Source organism: Vicugna pacos, chromosome 32, assembly GCF_048564905.1.
Source record: "Vicugna pacos chromosome 32, VicPac4, whole genome shotgun sequence".
NCBI lineage: Eukaryota > Metazoa > Chordata > Mammalia > Artiodactyla > Camelidae > Vicugna > Vicugna pacos.
The window spans coordinates 20,152,519-20,179,607 of record NC_133018.1 but is presented as its reverse complement, the minus strand read 5'-3'; the positions used below and the strand labels follow the sequence as shown (position 1 = coordinate 20,179,607).

Here is a 27,089-nt window from a genome sequence, read left to right as displayed (position 1 = left end):
CGGAGCCCTGAATCAGGGACCACAGGAAAGACCTTCTAAGTTGCAGACGTGGGTTTGAAATCGAGCTGCTTCTCTACATAACCCGCTCCATGCCGGCAGCCACCTGGACGTCAGGACCCTCCCGGGACACTGTCAGTGAGCCCTGCCCACCTAGAATCAAACCGCAAAATACAAAAGGGGACATTTCCAGCGGAAGCAACACACTTCTCTTCCTCGATCGCTGTCCAGTATCTCCTCTACTTCTTGAAATCTGAGGATGGTGTGCTTGATCCGGAAGAACAGGGACCGTTCCCAGTAGATTGCACCTGCTACCGGCGGGTGGTTCTTGTACAGCGGTGGGTTGTCAAGGTTCTGAACAAAGATCTTGTTAATGATGTCAATCTGCAAAGCAACCAAACGTATTCCGTAAGCCGTAAGCGCCAGCGTGCGAGCCAAGAAAGGCTGGACCTGAGATTTGTATCTTTAAAGAAATGGACATGGACTGTCAAGAGATATTCTCAGGGACAGAACAGTGCTTTTCTGACTGACTATTTACTACTTTTTCTTACACTCTGCAGTAATTATTTGTTTGGTTTTAACATATGCAATGATCCAAACTGCCTTATAATTACAGACTATGTACAATCATTTGACTGACTTACTGAAAATTCGGAAATGTTCCAGACATGACTGATGGTCAGGCCTGCATTGTGTGTGTGTGTTGCGTGCGCGTACATGGGCCACTGAGATTTTATAATTATTTGTTAAAATATTTCTTAAATTGTGGTAAAATCTGCATGGCATAAAATCTACCATCTTAACCACTTTTCAGGTGGTACATTTCAGTGGCATTAAGTACATTCACACTGTTGTGCAACCATCACCACCATCCAGCTCCAGAACTCTTTTTTCATCTTGTAAAGTTGAAACCCTGTCCCTATTAGACACAATAACTCCCCATTTCTCCCCTCCCCCAGCCCCTAGGAACCACCATTCTACTTTTCTGTCTCCATGACTTTGACTGCTCTAAGCACCTCACATAAGTAGACGCACAGAGTATTAGTCTTTTTATGACTGGCTTATTTCAATTAACATAAAGCCCTCAAAGTTCATCCATGCTGTAGCACATGTCAGAGCTTCCTTCCTCCTTAAAGCAGAATAATATTCCGTTTTATGGATTGACCACATTTTGTTTATCCATCTGTCTATCAGCAGACACTTGGGTTATTTCCAGCTTTAGACTGTTGTTAATGGTGCTGCTATGAACACTGATGTTTAGATAGCTCTTCGAAATTCTGTTTTCAGTTCTTTTAGGTATATACCCAGACTGGAACTGCTGGATCATGTTGCCTGGGCCTGCATTTTAAAATAAGCATTTCACACTCTCATGTGTGTTAGGTGTCAGGGGCAAAATAATGCCTCCCCAGTAACGGTCCTGATCCCCAGAACCTATGACTGGGTTATGTTACATGACAAAGAGGAATTAGGCAGCAGAGGGAGTGAAGGTCACCAATCAGCTGACCTTAAAGTAAGGAGATTATCCTGAATCATCTGGGTGGGTCCAATCTATAACAAAGGTCCTTACAAACGGATGGGACACAGACACACACATAACCTTTGCACACGGTTAGCGATGACTCCTGTTACAGTGTTACCAGGGTTATCGCCACCACTAACTCACACAGGGCCCATCACAACGTGAGGCATGTCATACTGTACTTGATCAATTCTTACGGAACTTCTCTGCTAAACAAACAAAGCCACTTCCTTCTGGTTTTCTGTCTTGGTTACGTGACATGCTTACTTGGGAACAATTCCAGTTTCTCTGAATTTAGATGAGAAAGACAGATAGCAGTGTGACCCATTTGTTAACAAGTTGCCAAGTGTGTTTTCACTGCTACAGTGGCCATAGATCTTTCAGTTACCTCTTTACAATACTGTGCAAGGATATCGTTAAATTTCATCATCATTTGTCGGTTAATAGCCTCCCGTGAACGAATATGCTTAAACTTTAAAAGCATGTCAAATGCTGCTTCAGCGGATCGAAGCGTCTTAAAAGATTCATCAATAAAATTTTTTGCTTCTTTCTCAATAACCTGCACAAAAAAAAAGGCAAGAACAAAAAGCTCTTAGGACCCTGTAATTTTCCTGCAAGAAACAAAATAGTAAGAAATAAGCAAAAAAATAAAATCAGTGCCTTAAGAAGGGTCTCCCCTTTGCTGTAGTGGAAGCTAGCGTCCAGTTAAAAAGGGCCGGCCACACTGGTTTTCTGCTCTTTCCTCCACCAGTTCAAAATGATAGGAAAGGAATTTTTTTTAAGTATTAACTCATGTTGACAAGCAAACGGGAGAGGAAAAAACGGCAGAGGAGACAGTTCAGGAATTTTTAGAAGGAGGGTAACTAACTTTATAGAAGGCAGGGAATTACAACTAACCCTTGCAAGAGGTGGGGGCGCCTGTCTGTTCCCATGGAAACCTCTGGGAGGCTGAGCATTTGGGGGCACCAGGAAGGAGAGGGGCAAACAGAGGACCCCTTTGGGACCCTGCACAGCCAGGCTACCCACTGTGCATCTTCTATATCTCCATCCCCACCCCACTCCATATAGAGTGCAAGGTTAGTTCTAGAAAAATTAAATCAGAATGGCATCAGACATCTTATAACACTAGAAGCTAGAAAGCAATGAAGAACATCTTCAAATGTCTGATGAAAAGGAATTTTCAATTTTGAATTCTATACCTATTATTTCAGAATTCACACATACAAGACTCAAAAAAATGTATGTCCTATGAAACCTTTCTCAGGAAAGCAACTAGAAAATGTGCGTCAGCCAAACAAAGGAGCAAACAAGGAAAGAGGAAGCTGTGAACTCTAGAAGACAGGATCCAACACAGATGAGACAAGATAGGAAAGTCCTAGGGCAACTGCTTCGCAACAGGTCTGAGGAGCAAACAAGCTAAACTTGAGCAGAAAAACAGTGAGCTCTAGGAGAAAGACCTCCAGGAAAATAATAGCGCTGAAACGTCCAAGCGGATGGGATCCACTGTTGATTGATGTGTGGAAGAGATGTTAGAGCAGCTGGAAAAATTAACAATGCATATGTAACCAACCAGGCAAATGAAAATGAAAGCAATGACTAACTCCAGGAAAAACGAAGGGCTGGATAAGAAAGGTGGCATGGTTATGATAGGCTTCTTGACTCAGCAGTGAAAATATCTGCATAGTGATTACATCTGATAAATCAATAAATAACCATATTGGCATGTTCTTTAGGACATATGGAGGTAAACAACAAAAGAAACTTCTAGAATTGTGAAAAATGACCCCAAGAGTGGGGATGGAGAGAGGTCAAGCATGGAGATACTTTTTCTTATCATGAGCCTTTTACTAGTACTTGATTAAGTGACTTCAATGAAAAGCTCAATTTAAAAACAAACAACATAAAATAAAGTAGAAGCTGAGAATAAACTGAATACAATCAAAATGGGGATGTTTATATAACCCAAGTAGAACTGTCTAAGGTTGTCCATATAAAAGATGCTCTGGGGTCATCAAAAAACTTACTGAAAACATAAAATGGGGACTCTATTGAGAGTGCTTCCCACAAAAGGCTAAAAAGGTGAGTGTGGTGGATTACCCCATTCACGCTCATATTCTCAGCTATACCTTATCTGTGACTGGCCCTGCCTCCCTCACATCTTAGGCCACAACCTCATAGATCATCTCCCCACCTCCTGCCATTCCCTAGCCCAGATCAGCCTACCCTGTGGCCAGAAAAACCTTCCTTGGGTATAACTCTGATTATGTCACTCCCTTGGTCAACAACCTTCAGTGGCTCCCTACTGTTTACTAAATTAAGCCCCATTCTTCACCCTGGCCCTCCTACATCCTCTCCAATTATACACCCAATCCACCTTTGCAGACATGCTACTGTGTCTAGCTTGATTTAAACTTATCCCGCCTGGGGAACAGGAGAGGGGACAAAGGAAAACAGGAATGTTCACTTAGACCACATGCTCTTCTGTATTGTTTGCATTTTTTCACTAAAAAGTAGGTATCCTTTTTTATGATTAAAAGAAAAAAACCTAAGCATAACTAAATAACCCAGCAGATTTAACATGGGGGAAACATGGTGTCCACTTCCAAGCTCAAATTGAAGGATGTGTTACTTGCCAGGACTTCAATCTTGAAATCATCCATCACGTACTTCCAGTACTTGGAGGACTTGATGCTGAAGGGGTCAAAGGTCAGGTTTTCCATGGGAGTGACCAGACCGTCCACCCTGCACAGGACATCGTCGATGCGCTTGGGGTCCCCCGTCACTGCTTTTAGCTCTGGACCGAATATGTTGTAAAATTCCTCCATAACCTGTGCAGTCAAACAACACAATGAGGAGGTGACCACTGGGTTTTCTCCTGATGCTCCTCATGACAGGTGGGTTGCATATCTAGGTTTGCCGGAGGGCGAGAATCACGTCACACAGGTAACCTTCTCCCAGTCTGAGCCCTTTGGTACTATGCCCACTGTGCAAAGGACAAGTCGCCCATGCCCTGACACAGCTGATGAAGTTTGCATGTTCAGGCCCCTCCCTGCCCCTCTCATCTCTTCCCATACAGCTCCCCACCTCTGCCACCTTGCAGCCACTCAGGCCTCTTCCAGTTCCTTTCTGTCTCAGGGCCTTTGCACTTACAGTCTGCAGTGCCTAGGCAGCTACCACTCACCATGAAATACCAGTTCATTGTGTCTGGCCCTTTAGGACAGGTCAGGCCCCAACACACACCTGCAGAGCTCCTTGGACTGTTCTCTCCTAACACTCGTCTCAGCTATGGCTACAGCTTTGTGTGATCAGTATGTCTACCATCTTTCCCTTCTACCAGACTGTAAAGCTCCATGAGCCACAGAGGGTGTGGGACTTCCTGGGTGTGGGACTCAGGCAGGTGCACAGGGTGCCAGACAGCGAAGGGCCCCAGGCTGGGTTTCAGGCTGTGCTATTACCATCTTGAAATTCTTCACCATTTTATCTATGAACTTGCGTTTTGTAAATGAAGTCTCAGGGAACAGTCACGCGTGCGTGTGAGCAGAGGAGATGAGTGAAATCTGCATGTGTGCTGTCCCACGACATCACCGTGTGAGGCCCCATGAGCAGAGAACTCCGGTGGACCCACGATGCTCGGGAGTCTGGAGAGACTCAGAGCCAGGACAGGTAAGCGTGTCACCTCTATGGCATGTAAACAAGGACACTGAAAGCTCAGAGAGGCCGCATCCTCCCTTCAAAACAGAGCTTGCTTCCAATGAGAAAGACTAAGACACACCTGACCAGGCACCTGACCTATGTATTGCTTCTCGCCGCTGTTGCTTCCCTGCACTAGCCAACTACTCCGGCTGAAAATGATGACACAGACGGAACGCGGGGACAGGAAAACGTCGCTCTTTTCCCTCCCAGCCCTTCCTTCCTCACCAGCAAGTCAACACAGAGAACGCTGCTCGAATGCGCATGAAAAGTGAACCGAGAGGGAGGGTGTGGCTCAGTGGTGGAGCGCGTGCTTAGCCTTTAAAAAGAATGAGATTTTGCCACCTGCAACAACATGGGTGGACGTGGAGGGCATTATACTAAAGGACATAGGTCAGACAGAGAGAGACAAATACTGTATAATGCCATTTATATGTGGAATTTTAAAAGTATAAAAAACTAGTGAATATAACAAAAGAGAAACAGACTCACAGATTAGAGCACAAATTACTGGCTCCCAGTGGGGAGCGGGAGGGGGCAGGCACAGAAGAGGGGCCGGGGACGAAGAGACACAAACTATTCTGCATAAAATAAGCTACAAGGATATACTGTACAACGTGGGGAATGTGGCCAGCGTTTACTAGTTACTATAAATGGAGTATAACCTTTAAAAATTGTGAATCACCAAACTGTACACCTGTTAACTTATACAGTATTGTCCATCAACGATACTTCAATTTAAAAAATTTTTTTTTTTAAAAACCAGAGCAGGGAGGGTATAGCTCGGTGGCAGAGCGCATGCTTAGCGTGCACGAGGTCCTGGGTTCAATCCTCGGTGCCTCCACTAAAACAAATAAAAAAGCAAACAAACCTGCTTACCTCCCCACACCAAAAAGAAAGACAGAAAACCAGAAGTAGGGGGAGACGGAGGGGTGTCACAAAGCTCCAGGGAAGCCGCGAGGCCCCGGTGTGCTCTGGTGCACCCTGGCACGTGTCGTTTGCTCCTTCAGGTGTTTCTCGCGCCCGACTCCCTCTGTCTCCCGGCTCCTGCCGGCCACACGAGGCCCCGTCAAAGGGCCGGACGGCCTCCCGCGGCCAAAGCCGCCTCCGCGCGCCCCGGGAAGCGCGCCCCGCCCGCCCACCTGCAGGATGTCGCAGAGGTCCTGGCAGATGGCGGCCATGTAATCCGTTCTCTCGAACAGCCGCTTCCGATCGAACTCCCACCGAGCTTCCCTCCCCGAAGCCTCGATCTTGGCCCTGGTGTCAAAATAAGCCTTCTTCCACGTGTGCAGGGTGTTGCGGGCCTCCAAGGTCTTGTGCTGGGCGCTCGCTCGATTTTCTCTGCGAAGCAAAGGGAGGCTGTGATGGGCGAGGGGGCGGAGCTGCCGGGGGTCCGAGCCACGTCCCCCGGTGGGGTTGGGGGGCCGGGTTCCTGAGGGGAGAAGTCTAACCAAGGAGCAGGGCCTCTCTGGTGTCACGGCCTCGTCGCAGAAAGCTTCCGCAGGGGTGCGATCTGCAAGGGTGCGGGCAGGAATTCTAAGCCGAGGCCCACTCTGACCCTCCCTGCAGCCGCGCACACCGTGTGCAGAGCTGTGGTCCACCCGGTAAGCTTTCTGGTTGAGCTGGGAGGGGAGCGAGTGGCCTTGGGTCCACTGTGGGGCTGCACCACGGGAGCAAAGCCATACGACCGAGATTTGGGTACCCATTTCACTTATAGAGATTGTTTTTTAAGAAAGTGAAGAAAGTTGGGGAGGGGATAGCTCAGTGGTAGAGCACATGCTTAGCATGCACAAGGTCCTGGGTTCAATCCCCAGGACCTTCACAAAATAAATCAATAAATTAATAAATCAATAAACTTAATTACCTCCCCACCCTCCAAAAAAATTTAAAAAGAAAATGAAGAAAGATCTGTGTGTCCTTCTATATCAGATGCTCAGAGGCTGTTCTACCTGTGGGGTCTGGGGTCCAGGGCTGATGTTCCCTCGGACCATCTGCCTTGGTCTAAGACCGCAAAGAAGATGGTCCCAATTAATCCACATCATTGAGTATAATTTGGCCATAAAAAGGAAGGAAGCTCTGACACAAGCTACAACCTGGACGAACCTTGAAAACAGGATGCTGAGTGAGAGGAGCCAGTCATAAAAGACCACATGTGGTGGCGGGGAGTGTAGCTCAGTGGCAGAGTGCGTGCTTGGCATGCACGAGGTCCTGGGTTCAATCCCCAGAACCTCCATCAAAAATAAATAAACAAACCTAATTATCTCCCTTCCCCCTCAAAAAGACCACGTGTTATATGAGTCCATTCCATGATCAGTGGTTGCCCAGGGCTGGCGGGTACTTGGGAGGGGGACTGGGGAGGGTGGGAGTGCAGAGTTTCTTTCAGGGAGGAAGAAAATATTCTAAAATCGATGATGGCCATGGATGTCTGAGTCTGTGATTATGCTAAAAGCATTAAACTGGACATTTCAAATGGGTGACTTGGATGGTGTGTGAATTACATTTCGAAAAAGCTGTTTAAGATCGTAAGGGAAACAGTGCCGCGATGCCTTACTTGAACAGAGTCCGCAGATTCACCACCCTGCAGACCCGCTCGGCGATCTCCCAGGCGATGCGCTCCAGGAGCGGAATCATCCTCTCGTCTTTGTTGTAGTGTCGGGAGATGATCCACACCATCCTCAGGGCGCTCATCATGGAGGGGATCGTTTCCAAGACGACGTGGAAGCTGGACCCGTGCGTTATGTTCTGATCCGACAGACACGTGTGAAAGAGAGAGCAAGGCAAGCAACTTAGCTTCGGGGTCAAATACTGTAGTAAAGCAGTAAGCATGCAGAAGCTTTCACTCTTCTTAATTTACACACAAAAGAAGTCCTTAGTATGGGAGACAGTGTTTAACAAACAGAAGAGGTTTGAAATAGGTCTGTGTGCGCTGACATGGAAAGAGAGAGAAAATTGAAGTAAATAAAGTTAGCCAAGACATGGAAGCAACCTGAATGTCCATCAAAGGCTGACTGGATAAAGAAGTTGTGGTATGTATATACAATGGAATACTACTCAGCCATCAAAAAGAATGAAATAATGCCATTTGCAGCAACATGGATGGACCTAGAGATGATCACACTAAATGAAGTCAGTCAGAGAGAGAAAGACAAATATCATACAATATCATTTACATGTGGAGTCTAAAAAAATGACACAAATGAACTTCTTTACAAAACAGGAACAGACTCACAGACATAGAGAACAAACTTATGGTTACCAAAGGGGAAAGGACGGGGTGGATAAATTGGGACTTTGGGATCAGCAGATACAAACTACTATGTATAAAATAAACAACAAGGTCCTACTGTATAGCAGTAAAAACCTATAATGAAAAAATATATATATGTATAACTGAATCACTACACTGTACACCAGAAACTAACACAACATTGTAAATCAACTATACTTCAATAAAAGCAATAAATAATAAAGCAAATAAAGCAATTTGCAGACAAGTATATGAAGCAGGTGTGTGTGTACATATTATACACATATAAAATTATATTATATTTAGTGGCAAGAGTGCCACTAAATGAATAGAAGCTGGCACTCTAGAGGTGACCGTAGCCAGCGCAGTGTTTTCCAGGGTATGCATCCCCCGGCAGGAAGTGAGATGATTCTGACAGTGTTCAAGACTTTTTAAAAATATGTTTACTTCAACGCATATTAGAAAAACATACATAACTGGTATATCAAACCCATGACTGCACAGGTATTATTATTTAAGATGAGGCTAAATCACACACACACACACACACACACACACACACACACACACACACATCTATGAATGAATTTAAAGTCATTTAAAGAAAAGTAAGTTTCAGGTGCACAAAGGGGAGGCAAAAATCACAGAAGCAGTACTTTTGTACTGCTTTTGAGCGATGGAAGCTTGGCTCTCTCTGATCTTTGCAAACTCTCATTTTGCAGAGGCGATAAAGAAACCCCAGAAAAGGAAAGGATGTTGACACTAACATCAGCAACTCAGTGGCGGATTCCACTTGGCCCTCAAGCCCCCAGACTTGATCAGTCATTGTATCACTTATACAGAACCGTATGTAACCTTATCTGTGTACCACACATACAGTTGTTGTATCGTTGTTGTACATGTACAGCTGTTGTACTTCTACAGTTGTTGGGCCACTTGTACAGTTGTCCAACGTGTACAGTTGTCCATGTACAGTTACACTTGCACAGTTGTTGGACACGCACAGTTGTTGCACCCCTTGTACAGCTGTCATGTGGGTACAGTTCTACATGTACAGTTAATTGCACAGTTGTTGGACATGTACAGCTACTGTACTTATACAGTTGCACCTGTACCATTTGTATGGTTGTTGGACATGTATAATTGTACTTCTATAGCTGTTGGACCACTTGTACAGTTGTCATTTGTGTACAGTTGTCCATGTACAGTTACACTTGCAGTTGTTGGACATATACAATTGTTGGACCACTTGTACAGCTGTCATATATGTACAGTTGTACATGAACAGTTACAGTTGCACAGTTGTGGGACACGTACAGTTGTACTTCTACAGTTGTTGGACCACTTGTACAGCTGTCATATGTGTACAGTTGTCCATATACAGTTACAGTTGCACAGTTGTGGGACACATACAGTTGTACTTCTACAGTTGTTGGACCACTCATACAGCTGTCATACGGGTACAGTTGTACATGTACAGTTATACTTGCACCGCTGTTGGATATGTACAGTTACTGTACTTATACAGTTGCACCTGTACCACGTGTATGGTTGTTGGACACGTACAGTTGTACTTCTACAGTTGTTGGACCACTCGTACAGCGGTCATATGTGTACAGTTGTCCATGTGCAGTTACACTTGCACAGTTGCCACACTTGTCCCACATGCACACCTGTACTCATACAATTGTTGAACATGTACAGTTGTACCAGTTGCTTCCCTGATGCTACTGGGTTTTTTTAATATCAGAATTTTTTATTTTTAAAATAAAAATGAATTTATTATCATATTACTTTTATTTTTAATGGTCAAAGTAATACATAGTAATACTGGACACCTGATGCTACTTTTGATCTGCTAAGTGCTTTGCATGCATAAATTCATTTGAATCTTCCAGCAACTATATGAGGTAGGTTCTCTCATTATCCTAGTTTTCCAGAGACAGAAACAGGCTCAGAGAGGTCGCATACGCAGAGCTAGGGTATCGGGACCTGGGCCCGCACCTCGACAGTGCTTTTCCACACACACATATGCCCTCAGCCACACAAACAGGACTTTCACTGACCCCATTATTTTATTGAGACAAGAATAATGACTCCTGGCCTTGTAATACTGTACTGCACATGCTAAATCAGAGGGGAGAGGAATCTCAAACAAGGAAATTGCATTTGTGTACTGCTTGTAGGAATGTAAAATGGTGCATCACTGTGGAAAACAGTCTGGTGGTACCGCAGACAGGTAAACACAGAATTATCTATCATATCATAGCATTTCTCCTCCTGGATGTGCACTCAAACAAATTGAAAGCAGGGATTCAGTCAGATACCTGCACAGCCATATTGATAGCAGCCTTAGTCACAATAGCCAAAAGGTGGAGACAACCAATATCCAGCAACAGACGAAGGGACAAACAAAATGTAGCTTATACGTACAATGGGATATCATTGAACCTTAAAAAGGAAAGAGATTCTGACATATACTACAACACTGATGAATGTTGAAAACATTATGTTGAGTGAAGTAAAACAGACGCAGAGGACAAATACTGTATGATTCCATTTATATGAAATGCCTAGAATAGGCAAATTCATAGAGACACAAATTAGAATAGAGGTTGCCAGGGGCTGGAGGAAGTCCAAGTTGTTGCTGAAGGGACAGAGTTTATGCTGGGGTTGGTGGAAAAGGTTTGCACGTTGACAGTGATGAAGGATGGCCAGCACTGGGTATGTATTTAATGCTACCGAATTCTTACAAGTGGTTAAAATAATATCATGTTACATCTATTTTACTATGATTTTTAAAATGCTGAATAAACGAAAGGAAGTTAAATCCACATGAGATCTAGTTTACAGAGCTGGCTTTTCAAAGTGCAGCGCACCCAGCGTACCTTGAAATGACGTTCCACCGTGGAAAGAAACCGCACGTTGTCCGAGGCCTCCATGTGGAGCTTGAATAATTCAGTTAAGACAGGCTGCAGGTTGGCCACAAGCATAGAATCCGATTCCTTGATGACATCCAAGACTTTTCTGACTACTGGAAGCTTTGTTTGTTCATGGAGTGCACTTAAGGTTGCATTTCTTTCCCGCCAGAATTCAATTTCAGCCAGAGGACCATTCCCCTGAGAGGTGACATGATCACACAAACAGCGTCATCATTAGTGGGGAGTGAGCGCTTGTGGGTGTTCCTCCGGCATCCACGCTTCTCTTCCCAAATGCTCCATTTAGGGGCCAACCCATACAAGGACTTCAGGGGTGGGGCCTTGACCTAGGATGGTCCAATAAGAGTGAATCTCAGGACTCCAGCCAGGAATGCTAGTCAAAGACACTCATCTTTCTCTGGACAATGTGGTATGGGGATGTGGGGCCAGAAACTGCTACAGGTTACCTCCATGGAAGAAACCCACCCGAGGAGGAAGCCCCCTCAGAGAGGAGATTGGAACCAAGAGAGTCACAGAGAAACACAGCTAGAGTCCAGAGTCTTGATCAAACCATACCTGAAACCAGCACTGCCTCTGGACTTTTTAGTTATGTGAGCCAACAAATCCTCTTTCTTATTTACACCAGCTGAGTTGGGTTTCCTGGTTTGTGTGCTTATTTTTCAGCCCAGGCATCCTGACCGATACACAGTATCATCTTTATGAGTCCAGGGAGTAACCTGGTAGTACACTAACATCAGAAAGCCCAAGAAAGATATCCCGGGTATGTTTACTTTGATTTTTTAAGGAGGTCACAAAACAGTAAGAAGAGAGGCCAGATCACACAGATCCCTAGGCTCCTGGCTCTTTCTCAGGACGGCAAGCAGGAACTGGATTGGGGATCTTCAAAAGCACTGCACAAGTTACCTGAGGCGTCTTTTTCATCTGGCCCTCAAGAGCTGCAGAAATCTGATTCAACCAGTTTATCACACATTGCTCCAAAATTTCAACGGCGTCCGGGTCAGCTGCCAGGTCGGACACCTCTCTGTCTACACTGATGCTTGGCGTTTCTAACTTGATCTCACCTAGCAGAAGAAAAATGGTCGGTCATCCACTAGTTTTGGGAAAATGATTGCAGACAATGATGTTCAAGTTAATCAGCTGGCTCTTCATTCCAGACATCAGCGTACAGTCTGGTATATCCCCTGTCCTCGTCTGTCTACATCCCAGTCTCTCCCATTAGAATGTCACTGAAACATTTCAGATGATTAATCATTGTTCCAGTGTTAAGCTCTATCAAAATGGTTGTTATTTAAGATGTTCCTTAGCAGCACTGTTTACAACTAAGACGTGGAAACAACCTAAATGTCCATCAACAGACGGCTGGATAAAGAAGGTATGGTATATTCATACAATGGAATACTCCTCAGCCATAAGAAAAAAAAAAGAGTGAAATAATGCCATTTGCAGCAACATGGATGGACCTGGAGATTGTCATTCTAAGTGAAATAAGCCAAAAAGATAAAGACAAATACCATATTATATCGCCTATATGTGGAATCTAAAAAAAAAAAAGACAAATGAACTTGTCTACAAAACAGAAACAGACTCACAGGCATAGAAGACAAACTTTTGGTTACCAGGAGGGGGAAAGGGATGGGAAGGGATAAACTGGGAGTTCGAGATTTGCAGATACTAACTACTATTTATAAAATAGATGAACAACAAGTTCATACTGTACAGCACAGGGAACTATATTCAGTATCTTGTAGTAACTCATGGTTAAAGAGAATATGAAAATAAATATATGTATTTATATGTATGACTGAACTATTATGCTATACACCATAAACTGACTATACTTCAATAAAAAATTATTTAGTCATTTAAGATGTTCCTGAATCGACAACTTAGTGACTTCAATTTAAAAACTGAACAGGGGGAGAGTACATGCTTAGCATGCACGAGGTTCTGGATTTAATCTCCAGTACCTCCATTAAAATAAGTAAATTAAATAAACCTAATTACCTCCCCACACCAAAACAAATGAACAAAAAGTTGCCCAGTAAATTTTTAAAATATTGTAAATGAAAACATGAAAAAAATGAAGCCTTACCTTCAAGTTGCTGCATTGTTCTTTGAATGCTACTTGCAAATTTCTGCATGTTCATTAAGAACTCATCCCGTATTAGCTGAATGCTGTGATATTCTACGGCTTCCCCAGGCATGGTTGGTAGGTCTATGTCATACTCAAAAGAGTCAACGACTTCTCCAGACGTGTGTCCCAGGCTTGCGTCCTTGTGCTGATTGAAGGACAAGGCCGGCATGAACACCTGAAACGCCAGGTTGAAGAAGCTAATCACACAGTGTCAGGTCCAATAACTCATGCAATCAAGTTGCCTCTGGCTTTGAGTATGTTACAGCAGGAAGTACAACTATAATGACCAAGTGAACTGCTCCAGCCCAGAGCACAGATCTAAAGAAAGAGAAATCATGTTTGACTTAAAATGGCCCGAGGGTAACAAATCTGCTCCAAGCCTGAGGTGACCACCCAGGGGATAATACTGTGTTTCCTTGGCTGCCGCCAGCCACAGGGCAAGCTGAGTTAGAAACTACGGCGCAGGGAAGTGAGAATTGTGTATCAACCCATCAGCTCAGCTCCAAGTTTGTGCCAAGGTTAAAATAACAGAGACACTGAGGACAAGGTCTTTGGGAAACGGAGTTGAGGACAGAAGCATGCATTTATGAATTCACTTGAAGACAATTACAAAACTTACCCCCTGCTCGGAAAGTGACGTGCAAATGCCCGTGGGTTGATTGGATGGTTGGTTGGGTTGGTTAGTTGGGTTTTGATTTTTAGTTTTGCCCATTTTTGTTAAAATCGGATACATCTGTAAGACTATTTTAATCTACATGTCCTTCTACTTTATTATAGAAGCCAGAATATCTGAGGTTCCCAGCCTGGGTTTTGCTGACTGCACACCCACATGGAATTCAACACGCTCCTCTTGTATTTCCTGCAAATTGGCAGCTGGATCCAGAGACTGGATCAGAATTCCCTTTGCCAAGATTACTGGTGTTTCTTCTATCATGAGACAAGTAATGCTTGGTATTCTCTCTTTTTTTTTGCCGTTAGCATCCACTGATGTTCAACGCCTAGATCCCCAAATCCACTGGGAGGTGCACAGTTGAAATATTCTCGCTCTAAAATTCCTTTTTTAAATACCTGAAATGCTTCTATGAAGAGACACTTCTCTCATCTAGTATTTGATTAACTGGTGAATTTCGTTAGAGAAGGCAGGAACCAAACGTTTGGGTCCTTCCCTTTATTTGATCACTTTTCAAAATATTAAGTTGGTTCCCTATCATTCTGCCCCCAGCTTTCCTCTCATCTCCACCTCCTCCTTCTATGTTCTGTCCCTTGGTTGTTTCATCCAGTCCCTTGGCTTGACGCCATCCCCATGCCAGGGCTCCCATTTTTTAAAGTGTCTCTCTGGCTGGCATGTGGAGACTAGTACGGGGTTAAGAGGGGAGGCTGGGGGGCCGATCAGGAGCCAACTGCAACAGTCCCAGCAAAAGACAATCCGAGGTCTTCCCGGTCACCCCAGCCCTACCCTGACCACCTGCCAACACCTCTAACCCCCTGCCTGGCTTCACCTTTCTCCTTCACTCCTGTCATTGCCTGTATATTTTCTCACGGATGTTCTTTCATGTAGAGGCAGAGAACTTAACTATGGTCGTCACCGCTATGGCATACAGTAGGAGCTCAATGAATAGTTGCTGGAGGAACCCCTTGAGTTCTCCCCTGAGCTCCAGGCTTATGCATCCTGCTTCACACTTCAACTTGGATGTCTAGGACGCGCGCCAAGCTCAACATGTGCAGAATAGAGTTCTGGGATTTTTCTCCAGGTCCCTCCAGCCCCCCATCTCAGTAATGACCCCAGCATCCTCCCAGCTGCCCAAACCCAAACCCCAGGAGGCATTCCTGATGCTCTCTCTTCCTAAACCTCCATATCCAAGTCCTCAGCAAGTCCTGTTGGTTCCATCCTCCACGTATTCTTGACACTGTCTGCTTCCCACTCCCTCCCCAATTGAACTCTGGAGCCTAAATAACCATCCGCCACCTGGATGCTTCCATAGCCCGCTATTAGGTCTACTTGTCCCGCAAGCCCCTGCAATATGTTTTTCACACAACAGCCAGAAGGAAAATGCAGACCAGGTCATCTGATTCCCCTGTTTCAAAAACCTACCTTCCTTTCTAACCTTCCCTCACTACCGTCCAGTTGCACTGGTCCGCCTTCTGTTTCTGGACCAAGATAAGTGAGTTCCTGCCTCAGGACTTTGCATGTGCTGCTTTCTCTGCCCAGGGTGCTCTTGCTCCAAATCTTCACAGGTCTGAGGCCTTCAGCTCATTCACCTCTCAACTCAATGCCACTTCCTCAGAGGGGAACTTCCTGGCCACCTCTGTCCCTCCCTATTACATATCCCTAACAACTTAGCAGTAGTGAATTAGCCAGTTTATGAGCTTTTTTTTAACTGGTTGTCTCTAAAGAAAGCTCAGATATCACCTGCTCAGTAAGGTCATTTCTTACCACCACCACCTACACACACACAAACCACTTCTGTCACATGGCTAGGGTTTATTTTCTTCATGTCACTTGTCACCACCTGACATTTTCTTGTTTATGTGTTGATGTTTCATGTCTTTCCCCCAGTTCATGCTCAGGATGTCACCTGTCCTGATCACTGCTCTGCCCCAGGACCCCCAGCAGCACCCGAACCGAGGAGCTGCCCACCCCCTCTTTGTCGAAACAGCGAACCAGGTGGCCCTACTCATGGAAAGTGCTGAGATTCCTTCTTCTGTCCACATTCACCTGACAGACGATGTCCTTGAGGAAACCGAGCACGTTCGCGTTTATAATTCCGTACTCCAGCGTCTCGGGCATAACTTCCATGGCTTCCTTCATGTCGGTGGCCTCGGAGATGGTCTCTAAACAGGAGCAGACGTGGGGTGTAAGGTGAGTGGAGAAATGACAGCTAACGTTTCCAAGTGCCCAGGGACCAGCTCCTTCTTCCCCAGCAGGGGATGCGCCAGGCACAGACTCGGAGCACGCGCTCATTTCTACCATCTCGGTGCCGATGAGAAAGTGACGTAAACACTGACTGTCACGCTGGGGCTCATGGGGTCGCACAGGCAGCGCCCACGGGCCGCACAGATGAGCCGATCTGGCTGCTGTGTCTCCAGGTGGACAAGTATACGAACAACTGGGTTTTCTAGAAATGTTCGCTGGGCTCCTTGCTTGGTCTGTCTCCCACTCCCAGCAACACCCCCCAACGCACCACCGGCGCAGCCTTCGAGTCCTGGGGGTTTGAAAGCCATATTTGGGAAGAGTCTACCCCTCGGCCAGGTTTTACTGCACATACATCACATCCCCCTGACCAAAAGTCAACCAGCACCAATGCCATTCTAAGTGAAGTCAGCCAGCAAGAGAAAGAAAAATACCATAGGAGAGTGCTCATATATGGAATCTAAAAAAACCCCAAAATGAACATAAATACAAAACAGAAACAGACTCACAGACATAGAATACGAATCTGTGGTTGCCAAGGGGGTGGGGGGTGGGAAGGGACAGACTGCGATTTCCAAATGTGTAGATACTGACAGGCATACGCAGAACAGATAAGCAAGACTGTACTGTGTAGCACAGGGAAGTATATACAACATCTTGTGGTGGCTCACAGCGAAAAAGAATGTGACAAAGAATATATATATGTTCGTGTATAACTGATAAATTGTGCTCTACACCGGAATTGGACACCACATTGCAAAATGACTATAACTCAATAAAAAAATGTAAAAGAAAAACAAAAAAGTCAACCAGCACCAATCAGCGCGGTAGACACTTTAAAGGTCCCTTGGGCGCCTCCCTCAATCCAATTGGGAAGCAAAAACAGAAGCACCGCAGACATGTCAACTGAGGCAGCTCCGCCCGTCCACCCGTCCCCGCGCCGGTGCCCGCGTGCACTGTTCTCTGCCTAATACGTTCCTTTCCACCAAATGCTTCTTTCCTGAAATAAATCTATTTCAAAGGGAAACTAGGTGAAAAATCCAATGTGAAAAAGAAGGACGGGGGGAGGGTACACAGCTCAGGGGCAAAGCACACGCGTGCTGAGCAGGCACGAGGTCCTGGGCTCCATCCCCAGTGCCCCCATTTAAAAACCAATTTTTTTCTAAAGAGATACAATTTTTTCTAAAAGAAAAAATATTTTGTAATGAGGAAAACTTGATATCAGTGAAAAATAACTGTTAAAAAATATTAAAAAGCTATTTTTAAAAAATTTTATCTGAAAATGTCTTGTTTTTATTTAAGGATGAAACTTGAGATGTAATGTATATATTTGTACATGGAGGAAAAAATACCAGGAAGGAGTTTACAGAAACTTGGTCATCGCTATTATCATAATTCAGCGGCCCCAGGGCTGTGTGGCCCGGAGGCCTGAGGGCCGCCTCTGGGAAGGTCCCAGGCCCCAGAGGCCTGAGGTTGGCCAGCTTTTTGAGAAGTCCCTCAGCCCACACATCCACTCCTGTCCCCTCTAGAGGACAGGATACAGAGTTTAACTGCACCTGCTTCGTCTATTTAATAGTTTGTCCTTTTCTATTTGAGAACTACTCCATGGTACGGATGTACCAGAATTGGTTTATCCACGCATCAGCTGATGCACACCTGGATTGCTTCAACTTTTTGATTATTATGAATAAAGTCTCTAGCAACATTCATGTACAAAAAAATAAATCAATAAAAATTTAAAAGGTGGTGAGAGTAAACAGTAACAACATTGGGGTAGATGCCATTGCTACCTGGTATATGTCCTGACATGACCAGGAAGCATCAAAAGTGTGGACTGGGGGTTGCAAACATTTCAGGTGAGTGGGTGACTCTGCAAACATGGAATCCATGAATAATGAGGATTGACTGACTAATAAAAAAGCGATACTCGCAAGAGTGTGTGAAAATGAAGATACTCAGTCATGTACACACACACACAGGAGAGGTACCTTTTGTATTTCTGAGGAAAAACACCACATTCTGGTCCAGAAATTCCTCGGGAACAGGAGTACAAAGCACGTGGAGATACGTCTTTTCCACAATGTGCTTAACAGTTTTCTGAAACACCGGGGACAAGAATGTCACACTGAGATGCCCCCGTTCCCCTGAACAGCCTGCTCTTCAGAGACACCTGAGCCGGCCCCTGAATGCAGCAGCAGGGCTCGGCCCCAGCGGCACTAGCGGACCGCACACGGGAGCAGCCAGGCTCTGAACTCTAAGCCCGACTCCTCCATTAATCGGCCAACACAGCTACTCTTGAATCAACTGACCTGAGAAATGCCCAGATAGAGCTTTTCTGGGCTACAAATTGCAACAAACCAGTCCTGAATTTGTTTTTTTGGGGGGGGGAGGTATATTCATGGAGCAGTTAAATGTAATTTCACTGAGCACAGGTCAGGCCAAACACTAACCTCTTAGCTTTATGCTTCATCCCTGGGGCTTATGCAGAAAAGGCTTAACTCAGCAGGCCTGGGTTGTCCAAACCCCGCACATTCCGAAGGTGCTCAAGATTGGCCCTGAACCAGCTCCTGGGTGACAGCCTCTAAGCTTTTGGAACATCCTGGCTGACGTGGGTGTCTTTGTATACACAGGGCCTGGGTCATGCTGGACACTTTACACTAACAAGGTGATTGATGGTGAACGCCTGCTTTTGTTCGCCTGGGGCCCTGGGTCACGCTGTGTCAGACTCACTGCAGACACCTCATGCCTACATGACTGAGCCCCCATAAAAACCGTGGACATCAAGGCATGCTTGAGCTTCCCTGGTTGGTGCAACGGCCTGCGTTGTCACGCATGGCTGCCGGGGAATTAGAGCTGTCCTCGCAACCCACCGGAAGAGGGCAGGTGGCAGCTAGGACCTGCTTCCCCTGGGCCGGGCCCTCTGTGCCTTTTCCTCTGTTGATGCTAATCTGCATCTCTTCACAATAACCGTGAGAATAAAAGCTTTTCTGGGACCAGTGAGTGGTCTTGGGGCCCCCCCTATGCAGGATTCTGTCGTCTCCTTTCCCACCCAACACATTCCCTGTATGAACGGTGTCAGTTACCCAGGCTCACCCGAGAGCGTGGGACCCCCATCACCCCACCCAAGAGGACAGAGAGCCCTGCGCACCTTGGCGGGGACGTTTTCTACCCTCTCTTGGTCCGTTTCTTCACCCTCCAAGCTGATGGAAGGCTGATTTGTGGAACTCGTCCTCAGCTGAGAAGACCTCGCTGCAAAACACATTCAACGTGCAAGATGAAATACTTGGAAACATAGGTTTCCGACCGTCAAGACCAGACGTCCATCTTGTATGAGAGCGTATTTCATTCAACAGGCATGTTATTGAAAAACCGTATGCTTGTTTTTCACAAATAAATCCTACTGTGGCCTGGACGTGCATTATAATTGGGAGAGTTGTGCTGCAGTTTTGATGGGTCCTCAGTTGGAAATTTAACATCTGTGCTCATTTGTGTATGTATGTACACGTGCTCCAGCTACAGCGTCCAATGCGGGACTCCTCTGAGATTTTTGCCTAAAAAGGGGTTTTAGCCTTCGGACTAGAATTATAGCTAACATGTTAGCATTTGCTCCTTTTTCACTATAAAATGTGAAACTTGTAGGGAATGAAAAGTCATCTTAATAAAATGAACGTATACCTCTTAAGTCTAGCTGTTACTGGTGGGGATCTGGAAACCTCGTGGCCCGCCAGTCACAGCCCTGAGAGCTTCCGACGAGTCCACTGACTGAAGAGAAGGGAGCACTTTCCCCCCAAGGTTCTGCTCTTCCTTTGAAAGGCGATGGACAAAGTCAGTGCGGCTCTGGGGTCTGAGTCCTCTCTGCTGTGGGGTTTCTCAACCATAAAATGGGACAGTAACATCCACTGGTCACACTGGGGAGAACTCAATTAGAGCTGGCTCTCAGAGGAAACAGCCCACAGCCGCCAGAACCAGCTTCATCAGAGCGCAAGCAACAGCCTGCAGCCAAACAGGCACTGAGGCCACCGAGCTGTACACTTGACCACTGTAAGTGGTTAAAATGGTAAGTTTTACAGTATGGAGGGTCCTTTAAAAATCAAAAATAGAGTAGTTCCCATATGACCCAGCGATCGCATTCCTGGGCATATATCTGGAGAGAACTCCAATTCAAAAAAGACACCTGCTCCCCAATGTTTAGAGCAGCACTGTTTACAACAGCCAAGACATGGAAACAGCCTAAATGTCCATGGACAGAAGCAGTGGTATACATACACAGTGGAAAACTACTCAGCCACAAAAATGAATGAAATAATGCCACTTGCAGGAGGGACCTAGAGATTATCACACTAAGTGAAGTAAGTCAGACACAAAAAGACATATCACGTGATATCACTGATAGGTGGAATCTGAAAAAACGACACAAATGAGCTTATTTACAAGCCAGAAACAGACTCACAGACATAGAAAACAAACTTTTGGTCACCACAGGAGGAAGAGGGGGAGGTAAATTGTGAGTTTGGGATTAGCAGATACAAATCACTATATACAGAATAAACAACAAGGTCCTACTGTACAGCACAGGGAACAATATTCAATAGCTTGCAATAGCCTATAATGAAAAAGAGTATGTGTGTGTATGTATATAGAACTGAATCACTATGCTGTGCACCAAAAACTAACATAACATTGTAAATCAACTATAGTTCAACTAAAAAAAAAAAAGCTAGTATGCAGTTTTTTAAAATAGGTTAACTTTTATGTATGTTTTAGCACGATAAAAAGAAAAGAAAAAAATACACTTAAATACCAACTTGGAAGGAATGTTAATTTGCTTTGTTGAAGACTTTCCTGACCTTCTTCTCCAAGGTCTCAACCCTAACCCTCCTAAGACATCCCTGATCACGATTTACTGGCGTCAAAGTAGAAGTGAATATAGCTGCAGACCTCATGATCACCATTTTGTCAAAATCCCACCTAGACAAGTCTTACCAAGAACAGACAGTCTGGATTTCTAAACTAGCATTCCTCCCGGCCCTCCAGTCTTTACTAGGGAAGGGATTATGTTTTGGTTAAAAATAAATTTTTCTAGTGGGGGAGGATATAGCTCAAGTGGTAGAGCGCATGCTTAGCATGCACGAGGTCCTGGGTTCCATCCCCAGTACTTCCTTTAAAAATAAAAATAAGAAAAAACTTAATTACTCACCCCCTGCCAAAAATAAAAATTAAATAGATAAGTAAATAAATGAATAAATTCTCCTGAAAAAAATTAAGATGACTAGAGGAAACCTTGCCCATCACCCAAATCCTTCATCACCTCTGATTTTCAAATCCTCCGTATCTTGGTAAAGTGTTGTGTGTAACCTACAGCTTCTGCAGGTGTAAGGGAAGGGGAGTTACGGGAATAATGGGGGAACAGGGGGCCTGCTTAGCTCTGCTGGCGACCTGGATGGTCTGAAGCAGCGTATCAAGCTCGGCGCTCCTGGTGCTTAGGTTCCATCATTCTTTGCTGTGGGGCCAGACCTGCGCATTGCAGATCAGCAGCGTCCCGGCCCTCAAAACCACTGGATGCCAAGCGCCCCCGCCCTCCAGCTGTGACAACCAAAAATGACTCCAGACATCACCAAATGCCCCCTGGGGGCCAAGATCGCCCCCCCTGCCCCGGTTGAGAACCACTACATAGAGAACTGGGTCAGAACGAGTAATTACGGCCACTTCATCAAGACAGAACAGCAACTCAAAGCCGGCAAAGGACCGGAGTGTCACAGCAACCTCTCTGGTTTAGACAATTCGATTCATTAACAGCAAAAGCCTTGACTCAGGCCTCAGATCCGCCAAAAGACATGGCATCGGTCGTTTGCACAACGGAAGCCTTCCCTACACACTGTTCTCGGTTGAGCTGTCTGAGACACTGCCTGTACCAGACTGGCTGTCTTGCTGTCACGGCTGTACCGGGTGGAGTACTGCTCCCCCTCCCCAGGTCATGCCCACCCAGAACCTCAGAATGTGACCGTATTTGGAAGTAGTTAGCTAGGACGAGGTCATGCTGGAGAGGGTGGTCCCTGAATCCAATGTCTTTATAACAGAAAGGAGGAGGTTCAGACACACACACACAAAGACAGCCACGTGCCGACAGAGGCAGAGACTGGAGGGATGTGTCTACAAGTGAAAGAACGTCAAGGACTGCTGGCAAACACCTGAAGCTGGGAGAGGCCTGGAAGGATCCCCCCACCAGGGCTTTCGGAGGGGACACAGCCCTGCTGACACCTTGATTTTGGGTGTCACCCTCCAGAACTGTGGGAGAAGACACCGCTGTGGTTCTAAGCTACTCAGCCTGTGGTCTTTGGTGATGGGAGCTCCAGGTAACTCACAACAAGCCTATTCACACCCAGCACCTTCTCCTTGTCCTTCTTAAAAGGAAAAAGGAGAAACTGACTGTCGTCGGGGCAAGCGGACCCCGCCTCCGGGGGAACGCCCCCAGCTCCGCTCGCCCCCAGCGCCGCGCCCAGGCCCCACCTGATGCTCTATCCGCCCTCTCTGTTCTTCGAGGTTCAGTCTCTTCTTCCTCCTCTTCCTCCTCTGACCAGGCAGGAATCTCGCCGTCTGCAGAGCCACATAAAAAGAAAGAAAAAAATAGAGCATAATTGTTTCCTGGCCTGACACGCGGGACATCCCTGCTCACCTTGGCGCTGGGGGTCGGGACGTGGCCCGGGAGAGTCGCGCATATTTCGGGCTGTTGGAGGAGGTCATGGAGAGGACGTGCCCGCTGGCTGCCCCTCGAGGTGCTCCCCTCGCCCCTGCCCTGTCCTTGGGAAGTCTCCCTGCCCTCCTGCCCACTGTGGGAGCCATCGCACGGACACACCTGGAGAGAGCAGGTGTGGTTGAGCCCTCCGACGGTGTGGGTGCCTGCACCCCACGAAGGCTGCTTTGCAAACGAAGATGGCGGTGGGCGGGCGGGTGGGGACCGCGCCCCACGGCGCCCAAGACAGGCCTTGATGCAAATTCCCTGCCTGTTAAAAGCGCCACCTACCGATCTGGAGTGGCCGCCCCTGTGCTCTGTCCCTCCTCGCCCTTCGTGTACTGGGGCGGCTTGCGAACCAACACGCAGTCACACAGGTGTCACCGGAGACATCCTTGCACACACCCACTCAACCCGCTGTTCCACTTTTATAAATCTATTCCACAGAAATACAGAAAGTGTACAAAGGTAGATGCACATTGTTACGTTGTTTGTAAAATAAAATTCTGTGGAAGGATAAATGTCCATTCATTAGAAAGTGGATAAATAAAACATGGTACATCTATAGACTTAAAATCTACAAAGTTATGTAGATCTGTATGATGATGATGATAGACACATAGACAGACCGACAGATAGAAGACAGATAGACAGATAGATAGATAGATAGGTAGGTAGATAGACAGATAGATAAACAGATCAATTGATTTTGAAAAAGACTTGGCAGGATATACACCAAACCACCAACAGCGGCTACAAGTAGGAGCAGGGCTTAGGGGAGAGTGAAGAATTGCTTTCTCACTTTTTACTGAATTCTATATTATGTGAACTTTTAAGAGAACATCTCCCAATAATACTTCCTGGAAATATTGATGTCTTAATATTGTGTAATTTTTTAACTACTGTGTGATTTTGCAATTTTTAAAAAAATCACTGTGTAAAAATGTAAGCAAGTTATTAAGTGATATATACAGTGTGATTCCATTTTGTTATTTCAAGAAACAACACGTGCTTACATTCCAGAACAGCACCTGTTCTGGCTACAGCTAGTCTGGACACCGCTCTTTCCTCGCAACCATCCTCCCTATTTGTCTCCATCTGTGTCATTTTTAACCGGAGCAGAGAGAAGTCTTTACCAGCAGAGGGGCAGAAATAGGAAAGAGGGATAAAGGAACATGCATTGGCCCCACTCCAGGTCCCTTGGACACACCAGAGACCCCAACAAGGATCCAGTAAAACTGTCCAAGTGTCCTCGTGAGCCTTACTGAGCAGACGGTAAGTGACAATGTGACACACGGAGCTGGGGAGGAGGTCCCCTCTCCCCACCTCTGTTCAGAACCCAACACCCAACCTCATTCTGGTGCCTCCAGGATCGGCAGCTTTGAGTTTCCAGGGACAGCATCCTTAGCAAGGAATACGTTGGCATCCTCCTGGTGCGGTGACAGTGAGAAGAGCCAGAAAAGGAGGGAAGAATCGGGGGAGGAGGGTGTAGGGACAGACCTGAACCAGACACAGCCCTCGGGGGATTTCCAAGCTCGCTTTGGAGGAATTAAGTGAAACTATTGGGCTACACACGTGTTAGTATACACAGCACAGAAAACAGCCACCGAACTGCTAAGGGAAGCCTTCAGAGGTCGCAAGAAGTCCAAGCCACATCCATTCTTAGGGCCTTGGTATATATATATATATATTTTTTTTTTAAGTATACAAAACCAGGGTTACTGAAGTTTGGTACGTGTAAAATAGTCAATCCTGTTAGTGTCTTTGTACCCACAATTTCACTTGGCAATAATGAAAGAGTCTAAATTCAAGGTCCTATTGTTAGGGGGAGGGTATAGCTCAAGTGGTAGAGCCAATGCTTAGCATGCATGAGGTCCTGAGTTCAATCCCCAGTACCTCCTCTAAGAATAAATAACTATTAAATAATCCTAATTACCTCCCACCACCAAAAAATTAATTAATTAAATAAATAAACTTTTAAAAAAATTCAAGATCCTATTGTAATGTAACTTCTGAGTCCAAAGGTCTGTCAGAGGGGAAACCATAAGAAAACTAGAGGGGGTTGGAGGGTATAACTCAGTGGAAGAGCACGTGCTTGGCATGTAGGAGGTCTGGGTTCAATCCCCAATACCTCTGTATTTTGTTTTTCTTTTAATTTATTTATTTGGGGGGGGGAAGATAATCAGGTTTATTTATTAATGGAGTTAGTGGGGATTGAACCCAGGACCTCCTGCATGCTAGAAATATACTCTACCACTGAGCTATACCCTTCCCCGCCTAGTGCATCCGTTAAGGGAAAAAAGCGGGGGGGGGGGGGAGAAAAAACTAGAATGCTAGAGTTCAAGATGATATGAGGGTCATCTCTCTGGGTGTCATTTGCAATTTGTTATTGTTATTTGTGGGTTTGTATTGTTTTACAATGAACATGTGTATTATTTTGTGCCAAGGATGTGTATTTAAAATAAATGAATGTGCCTACTACTTGTTAAGGAAAACAAGAAGTTCTGCCTGGCACCACCATCCCACCCCGTGAAAGGCCCTAGGGGATCCGGAAGCCTCATGAAGATGCCGCGAGACTAGCACCGGGGGCTGATACTGACGGCTCACACCACACAAACGCCTTCCCAGACAACTGTGCTGACCCAGTGCTCCTGCTGGGAGAGAACTGGCCTGTTTCCCGGACTCCTTCCCCAACAGGCACCTTTCTGAGTGTCCCTGCACCCTGTCCTGTCTTCCCACCTGCACCCCAGGCCCTCTCTGTATCCCTGGGCTGGACTAGCCACCTCCACTGAGGGTCCTGAGCATCCAGTCACTGTCATTTTTATCTGAAATGCTAAAATGTTCAACGTAAACATTTAAAATCCACTGTGATATTTTAAACCTTTGTTTTGGCGTTACTTGACAATACCATGTCGTCAGGGGCCTGGAAAGTCAGGAAGAGGTGCTCTTCTCCACCCGGAGAGACCCTGCCACCATCAGGGAGAGTGAGGATGAAGTGTCCCTCTCAGACCCGGAGCCATTTCTCTGTCCGTCTCTTGCACTTCATTGGACAGTGACGCAGACTCTTCCGAGTCTTTACTGACTATGTGACCCTTGCGGGTGAGCCATTTAACCCTCTCTGTGTCAGTTTGCTCATCTGTAAAATGGGGGTAACAATAGATCCACTTCATGGGATTAACAAGTTGATGTAAGCGTTTGGAACTGTACCTGGTACAGAGTAAGAGCTAATTGTTTGCTGTGATTATTTATTCAAGGTCGGACTTTCCAAGTGGGCTGTGAGCGCCTGCCCAGTTCACCCAGTGCCTGGACAGTGCCTGCACGCGGTGGGCGACGATAAACACTTCCGGACTGCACCGGAGGCCAAGGTTGGCGGGTGGGCTGGGGTCTGCGTTCCCCGCGCGGAGGGAACAGGACAGGAGGGGCGCGGCGGAAGGGCGGCCGCGGAGCTCACCGATCTCCACCTCCACCTCCTCGGGCACCACCTTGCGGTAGAAGAAGAGAGTCGAGGCGCCCTCCTCGTCGCTGCTCTGGTTGAGGAAGTGCAGGATGAGTTCCTCGACCTCGCCGTCGTTGCGGTTCAGCAGCTCCTCGAAGAGCTGAGGGTCCCTGAGGCCGAAGGCGTTGTAGACGCGGTCGCGCATCCACAGGACCCGCAGGTCGTCCATGGCGCGGCAGGGCGGGCAGCGCCGGGCTCAGGGGGCCGAGCGCCGGGCGGGCGTCCGTGGCGACGGCGCCCCTAGCAACGGGCGCCCCGGCAACGGCCGCCGCAGGCGCGGGGCGCATCGTCCCCTGCGCGCCTGCCCCCGGGCCCCGCGCCCGCAGCCGCGCGAACCCGCGGGTGGCGCGGAGCCCCTGGGGAGGGCCCGGGGCGCCCCAGCCTGCGCGCCGAGTGGGGCCGGGGCTCTTTTCCCCCGAGGGCGCC

The 27,089-nt window shown here is 46.5% G+C and overlaps 1 protein-coding gene and 1 non-coding gene across 5 annotated transcripts in view; one reads left to right on the top strand and one right to left on the bottom strand.

The window, feature by feature from the left end:
* The window catches only part of DNAH10 (dynein axonemal heavy chain 10), a 123,929-nt gene extending 96,892 nt beyond the window's left edge, over positions 1–27,037 (bottom strand). For 2 of the 4 annotated variants that reach the window (XM_072953384.1, XM_072953386.1), the window contains exons 1-13: positions 26,619–27,037; positions 22,945–23,031; positions 19,586–19,686; positions 18,426–18,534; positions 16,243–16,358; positions 13,485–13,701; positions 12,296–12,453; positions 11,342–11,572; positions 7,758–7,948; positions 6,349–6,547; positions 4,150–4,344; positions 1,905–2,075; positions 205–381 (exon numbers count right to left, since the gene is read on the bottom strand). In XM_072953384.1, coding sequence (XP_072809485.1) covers positions 205–381; positions 1,905–2,075; positions 4,150–4,344; positions 6,349–6,547; positions 7,758–7,948; positions 11,342–11,572; positions 12,296–12,453; positions 13,485–13,701; positions 16,243–16,358; positions 18,426–18,534; positions 19,586–19,686; positions 22,945–23,031; positions 26,619–26,832 — 2,166 coding nt within the window. In that variant the 5' untranslated portion in view covers positions 26,833–27,037. The remainder of the gene's footprint in view (positions 1–204; positions 382–1,904; positions 2,076–4,149; positions 4,345–6,348; positions 6,548–7,757; positions 7,949–11,341; positions 11,573–12,295; positions 12,454–13,484; positions 13,702–16,242; positions 16,359–18,425; positions 18,535–19,585; positions 19,687–22,944; positions 23,032–26,618) is intronic. The other 2 variants (XM_072953385.1, XM_072953387.1) reach the window with 2 other exon arrangements.
* Positions 7,368–7,439, top strand: TRNAA-GGC (transfer RNA alanine (anticodon GGC)). The gene has a single exon. It is a non-coding gene; the product is annotated as a tRNA-Ala (tRNA).
* Positions 27,038–27,089: the final 52 nt, after the last annotated feature.